Genomic DNA, 7,126 nt, shown 5'->3' with positions numbered 1-7,126 from the left:
CCCAGAGGCTTCCGAGGACGGGCCGGGCCCCGCCGCCTCCTCTGCCGACGGGGCTGCCCGTACCCCGCCCGCCGCCGCCGCCATCGGGAGCTTCCCCCGGAGGACGGAGCCGGCGGCGGCCGGGAGAGGGGTGTCCCCCGGAGCCCCCCCCCCGCCGCCTCCGCCGCCGCTGCTGCTGGCGGGGCCGCCGGGCAGAGCGTGCCTCCGGGCCGTGCTGGCGGACTCGCGCTTCTTCCTGGTGTGCATGTGCTTCCTGACCTTCATCCAGTCCCTCATGGTCTCCGGCTACCTGAGCAGCGTCATCACCACCATCGAGCGGAGATACAGCCTGAAGAGCTCGGAGTCGGGGCTGCTGGTCAGCTGCTTCGACATCGGGAGCCTGGTGGTGGTGGTGTTCATCAGCTACTTCGGGGGGCGCGGGCGCAGGCCGCTCTGGCTGGCCGTCGGGGGCTTCTTCATCGCTCTGGGGGCCGCTCTCTTCTCCCTACCTCACTTCATCTCCCCGCCGTACCAGATTCAGGAGCTGAACTCTTCCGTCAGCAACGAGGGCTTGTGTGTGACAGGCAATGGCACCGCCAAGGAGCAGTGGGACTCGTCGGCCTGCATCAAGGACTCTGGTGGGAACGATCACTCCCTCTATGTAGCTTTATTCATTTGTGCCCAAATCCTCATCGGCATGGGCTCCACACCCATCTATACCTTGGGACCAACCTACCTGGATGATAATGTCAAGAAAGAGAACGCCTCGCTTTACCTAGGTAAGGCATCTCTGTCCCAGCGGGCTCTGCGAGGCTAAGCCCCGGGTCTCTGAGGCACCGTCTGAAGGTGCTTCAACCCTGTGCCTTCCAAACAACACCTGTTTGCCTTCCAAAGGAAACTTTCCAAATAAAATTGCTGTGCTTTCCTGCGATAAAATGTCCCCCCCTCTCCCCTCCTTTTCTTGTGGGGTGGTGACCAGCAGTGACAGGTGAAGCTCAGGCAGCGTGTGTAACAGTGTGCAGCAGGACACCAGAGAAGTTTGTCTTCCCCAGCATGAGCAGGTGACTTTTCTGCAGGTGGTGCTACAGTTAAGTTAGCTCAGCCCCTTCAAGAGTGTTCTTTTTGCTAATGCAGAAACAATGTATTTCCAAATTTTGGCCAGCGTGCCTTTCACCGGGAGTATTTGTAATGCTGATATTTTATCAATACTTTCACAGATTTTTACATGTTTTGTTTTACTTTCTCAGAAGCTACTTAGCAATTAATTTTGGCAGGCAGGCATCAATAAGTCATGTAGGAACTTAGTTGAAAAGAACTTTGTTAAAGCAGCAAGCGACGCCTTCAGGGTCAGAGCTCAGTTGTGGGAGCTCCAGGGACACCCCAAAGTCACAGCCCTCTGCACCTGGCATTTGGCAGGCATTGGAGGTCTTCCTGTCATGCGAGAAAGGAATTTCTTGGGTAACTAGGTACTGAACTTCTTTGGAGTTTGAAGATGATAGAGAACATACATTTTTGATAGTAAGTGTAATGTGAGGGAAGATCAGTTGTTCCCTGCACTCTGCTGATATCTTATGTGATTCCGTGAGAAATGAATCTTGCTCCTTCAAATCATTCTCAGATTAAGGGAGGTACTGATGGTGCTGGGAGAACTGCTAAATAGATGCTTAGCATTCCCATTGCCAGTTAATTTGCTGCATCTTTATGATAACCTTGGAGGTAATCATTCCCTGTAAAATAGACATTTATGAAATGAATGCACATGGTATGTGTGTAATTTGTTAAGCGAAAGTAATGATCCACATCCGTGTTTTTTATTCCCTGTGACTGTTCTTCAGCAACAAAACTGCTCCCTGAACTGTTTTAAAGTCAGTTCTGTGCGTAGTGTCTTGAGAAAGCCCTGGGCATTTTTGGGCTTCACAAGGAAGTATAGATATTAGCTGTTTTCTCTGGTGTTCTCATAGCACTGCTGATTTGCCTGGTGAAATATTCAATACAGCGTTTTCCCTCTCCCCAACCTCTGAGAGAAGCGTGCTGGGATGGAAATCCATCTTAGCCTGGAAGAACAAAGTGTCTCCGTGCTGAGGTCCATAGCTGTAGTTTGGAGCAGCAGAGAGTGGGCTGAAGCTTTTGGTAACAGATAATTTCCTATCACCCTTAAAAATAAGGGGAAAAGAGAGGGAATGGCTGCAGGTGAGACATGGAGGGCAAAGGAGAGGAGCAGAGAGAGAGGAGGAAGAGAGCCCTCATGAGGGGGAGGCAAGGTCAAGCGTTCGGAAATCCTCGCTGCAGGAGAAGCTGTGCTGCCATGAATTGCTGCTGGCACAGGAAGTCACGGCAAAGTGACTCAGGCAGCTTTTAATTGCTGCAGAGATCAGCCTTGAAATTAACAAAGGTAAAAGACACCAGCAACTGCTGGAAGGCTGTGGGTGAGCCCAGAGCCAGGCGCCGAGTGCCGCTTTGATCTATACTGGGAATACCCTCATAGATGGGATGTTTGTGTGTAGTGATTGAGAAAAGTGAAGGTGAGATACTCAGCTGAAGTGTGAATGCGGGTTTTGTGCCAGCCATCTGATCTGTCTGCTGGGAAAAGAGTTAACATGAACACAAAGCATATTTAAAAGATTCACTGGGATGTATCATTGCTTCCTGTCAGTTTTTAAGCTACACAGTGTTTAAGTGCAGGAGCAGAATCTGAGTTCTGTGGAAAATAAAAAAAAACAGCACTGTTCATCATGTTGACATGAACATACCTGTGCTTGGTGCTTCTCCGAGGTTTGGAATCTTTCAGTTCTTGAGGAGAGGTGTTCGTGGGCAGCGGGCAGCCTGGCCAGGCATGGGGTGGGACACAGAGACAAATGTGCCAATCACCAGGGCCCTAGCCTTGAATGCCATGGATGCGTGTAGCCAAAAGCTAACAAGAAATCTTGGGCTGGGCTGTTTCGAGGTTTTGAAAAGAGAAAGCCTGGTGAAAGCATCCCTTTCACATGAGGATGCTTCTCAGTGAAGACGGCTAATTTCAAACTAGAGGTGTCCTCTTATGCAGAGTGTAAAGTCACCAGTGTGTTTATTGGAAATCAGGCTGGTACTGTGTGCTATGCTGTTTTTTTTTTTTTTTTAAAAAACAAAACACATTTAAATAAGTATTAAACTGAAAAACATTTGTTTAGAAGCATGAACATGGTAAAAGTTCCATGGAGCTGCACAACTTGTGAGCTCTACAGCCCTTCCAGTTTGCCCAGTGACTGCTGGGTGGTGAAGCCCCCTCAGTATCGCTAATCCCGATGCAGCACAGGCTCACCTTATGTGGATGTGGAGGCTATTTTATTTATTTTTCAAGTTAATCCAGCTCAGGGCTCGAGTGGCAATAGCATATCCTCTTAAGTGTAGGCATGCAAGCTCAATGCGGACAGCTGTTTTAACATTCCTGGCTGGAAGTCCTGCTCTCAAAAAACATATTTGATGCTTATACATAGTCTCTTGGCTGCCTGCACTCCAGTCCATCTGTCAGGGTGGCCAGGTGCCAGTTCACAAGGTGGTATGTTGCTTTTAGTAGGACAAAGGTGCCAAGGGGATGCCTGTTCGGGCGCCTGCACGGCGATGTGTGAGCTCACTCCTGTGGGATGTTTCTCCCTTGTGAAGCTCGAGGTCCTCAGCCCCTTGGCCTGGCAGGGCTTTGATGCCACAGAGCTGACCGAGAGAAAATGCATGGCATCAGGCTTGGAAGTGAGCTGGGATTATAGCAGGTGCCTGGGAAATGCAAGAACTAACTACCTTAAACACAGATAATTCAAAATGGAAGGTGCACACTTTCTGTAGAAACTGTTAAATTGCTAAGTTATAAAATCATAGAACCACAGAATATCCCAATTTGGAGCGGACCTGTAAGAATCACTGAGTCCAACTCTTCCTGGCTCCGCACAGGACCACCCAAAAATCAGACCACAAAGTTGTCATTGTCTGCTCCTAAAATCTTGCCCTTTGGTGCTTGGCTGTAGGGTAGCGTGCCCCGGGCATGCAGCTTGTTCATGAAGGTACATCAGGGTGAAAATCCTTCCAGCTCATTCAGTCAGATTGGACTTCTAAAGGCCTTTTGTACCCCAGTGGTGTTTCTGCTACCTGTCAAATTCTAGAACTTAAACACAGTGGTTTTTTTTTTTTTTTTTTAATAGGGATCTGATAGTTTGTCTTGACTGTGAGGTCACTCTGTGACTGTATCATGAACTATAAGAGCTGTTGCTGGATTTAGCTGTAGCACTTGAAAGGTTTTGTAGTGGCACTATGGTGCCTGAATAATTTTTAAATGTTCTACTTATTTTCCAAGTGGCTATTGTAATAGCTTCGAAAATTCATACATAAGAGGACAGTAAGAGGTTTTACAGAAATATTGCATTGATGAGAATATTTCAGTATTCAGAAATATCTGGCTTTCACTAGTAACCCCCCCCCTCCCAAAAGGACTTGTAGATGGATTAGTTGTTGTGCTAAGGATGCTCTATTGTTGTATTCAAGAATGCTGTTGGCTGGTGATGATGGGTTGTTAGCAAATGGCCTACACATGTTTAACAGAAGGTAGGCTTTCAGTAGTTTAGAGAACAAACAATAATTAGAAAATGCAAAGATAAAGCTTTTATGAGAAAATAGCAGAAAAAAAAAATGGGTAGATGTGTGTAACTGGTTAGTGCAGATAATGGCATGAGAACTAGGGAAGTAAAATCCTTTCCTGCCCTGGAAGAAGAATAAATATTTAGACTTGTTTCTAAAATACTTGGACTCTGTCTTTGTTTTCAGGAGGACCGTATGTGGATCGCTATTTCTAACATTAGCAAAAGGGTATCAAAGCTTAAACTAGCAAAAATCCTCACCAGCATTTTTTATTGCTTGCTGGATTTCCTGTTTAAAAGAGCAGTGTGCTCAGGTTATTCTCAACTGCAGGATCAGTTTGTCTGAGTGAAAGCTACACCTTAGTTCGCCCGTGGGCTGCAGCTCAGAGCTGCCCATGAGCAGCTGTTTGCTTTCAGGGGGCAGGGCAGGCTGCAGCTGGGCACCGTGTTCCCAGCCCAATGCAGCCTTTCAGGGTGCAGCTGAGGGGGCTGCGTGTATGCATGGATCGGATCGTGCTCTGTTCCCACACAGATGATTTATTACTCGGAACATTCAGTATCGTGCTTCTCTGGCATTTCTGTAACCTCCTTTATGCTAAAATGCTGAACAGGCAGCAGATGTGGTTCCTAATAATTACTTAAAACTCCACTATGCAGTTTTATCGCCTTATTCTGCAGCTGAGGTGGGGCCCAGGAGCATGAAGCTCCTGGAGGTTCCAGTCCCAGTGACTGTCCTTGCTTAGCACCTGTCCCACGTCAGCCTTCTGGGTCTGGGAGTGCCCCTTCCACCTGCTGGTGCTCAGGAATGCTGCTTTCTCAGAGCGCGGCTCCTCTCCTCCCAGGAGAGCTCTGCCGCCGACCTGATTCTGGCAGACAAGTGTCTGGGTTTGCAGAGCTCCCCAGAGAAGCCTGGAAACTTAGACATGAAAGCAGCCTTTGAGCACCGACTTGTCTGTACTTTCTCCCGGGGACTGAAGGGTTGGGATCCAGTGTCCAGTTACCCTGCGCCTGGAAACTTTAGCTCCGTACACTGATTGTTTTGTAAAGAGTCCCCGTGATTGCTGCTGCTGCAGGTGGATTCAATTTGGAGTGGCCAGGGAGATTTTGTGTGCTTCCCTTAAGTCTCATGCAGTGGCAACTGCACGTTGCCAAGCTTTGTTTGCCTCCATGTAAGCTGTACGAGTGCTTATGCGGTCAAAAGAGAGGAGAATGTCGTTTGGGTGGGTAGATGGGGTTGCTCCCTCCCATCACTCACAGCTAAATAGCTTTCTGATTTGGCTGCACAGGGAGTGTAGGTGGGGGGGTAAAGCAGGTTTAAGCTGCCAGCATCTCCAAGTTTTGATCAGGAATTTTTTAAAGCAGGTGAGTGGATTTCATTCATGGCTTTTAAAGGAGCAGGAAAGTGACTCCGTCATGTGAGAATCTTTCTTTGGTTTTACACTTTGCTTCTAAACCTATTTTAAGTCTTTCGTCCTGATAACATTCTTAAAACCTTTATTAAATGTAGAATGCATGAACTCAGTTTTGATCTTTGCTTTTTAATTATTTTTACATTTCCTTTAAAAGCAGTCAAGAAGTGACCATGCAGAATCAGCTCATGCTTCGATCACTCCCTCTGGTACCACTTGCCTCTGCTGACTGGAGGTGCTCAAGGCCAGGTTGGATGGGCCCTGGGCAGCCTGATCTGGTGGGTGGCAGCCCTGCCCACGGCAGGGGGTTGGGACAATATCATCTTCAAGGTCCCTTCCAACCCAATAGATCATAGAATGATTTGATGAATTTGCTGTTGTTGGAGTGAGCTCAGCCCGTGGCTGCTGAGGGAACAAGCCATCAAACCATTGGTGCTGTGTGTGCTGAGGGCAGGGCAGGCCGATGGCCTTCCACCCTGTGAATCACCCCTGGAGTTGTCAGAGTTTCAGCTCCCAGCCCAAGGGTGCCTCTGCAAACCCATCCACGGCTCTCAAAGGGGCCAGGACTGGGTTCTGCAGCCCCTGATGCGGCAAGGATATTGTCAGCCAGCCAGACCCATGCCACAGCCCCTTCTGAGGGGCTCGGAATAAAAAGAACATTTCCCGTGATGGGAAAGAATATGTCAATGTGCTGCAGCACAGAGAGGTGTGTGCTATATCTTGCTTTGTTGCTGAGTTTGTGCATCTATTGTGCTGTCACAGGGCCAGAAATCCATGTACACTGCACAGTGCTAGTGGGAGAGCTTGTGGACATGGGCCTGTCCTCCTCCCTTTCCTTCAGCCTCTCTTCTTCACAAGCTGAAGTGTGAGCACGGAGCTTGGGTGCTGCTATATGCTGCTGCTACACATGGCAGTCTGATCCCAGGCACCGATTCTCACCTCCTGATTGGCACTGAGACATATAACACAGTGAAAAACATTGCACTCCAGTAGGCATTCCATTGCAACTTGTCTGCTGGGGAATCTGGAGGAGATGCCATTGGAAAAAAAACAAAACCAAAATCATGGTTACTTTTACCTGTGATTTGAACAAGCTGATATGAAAATTATTGAAGGAAGATAAACACTCCTGTGCTG

The 7,126-nt window shown here is 48.3% G+C and overlaps 1 protein-coding gene across 1 annotated transcript in view; it reads left to right on the top strand.

The window, feature by feature from the left end:
- The window catches only part of SLCO5A1 (solute carrier organic anion transporter family member 5A1), a gene marked incomplete at its 5' end in the record, with an annotated part of 73,493 nt that continues 66,368 nt past the window's right edge, over positions 2–7,126 (top strand). The window contains one exon of the mRNA XM_021386404.1: positions 2–758. Within this exon, the coding sequence (XP_021242079.1) occupies positions 2–758 (757 nt within the window). The remainder of the gene's footprint in view (positions 759–7,126) is intronic.

This window comes from Numida meleagris, chromosome 2 (assembly GCF_002078875.1).
Source record: "Numida meleagris isolate 19003 breed g44 Domestic line chromosome 2, NumMel1.0, whole genome shotgun sequence".
Lineage (NCBI taxonomy): Eukaryota > Metazoa > Chordata > Aves > Galliformes > Numididae > Numida > Numida meleagris.
The sequence above is the reverse complement of the archived record's forward strand: the minus strand, read 5'-3'. Positions and strand labels throughout refer to the sequence as shown.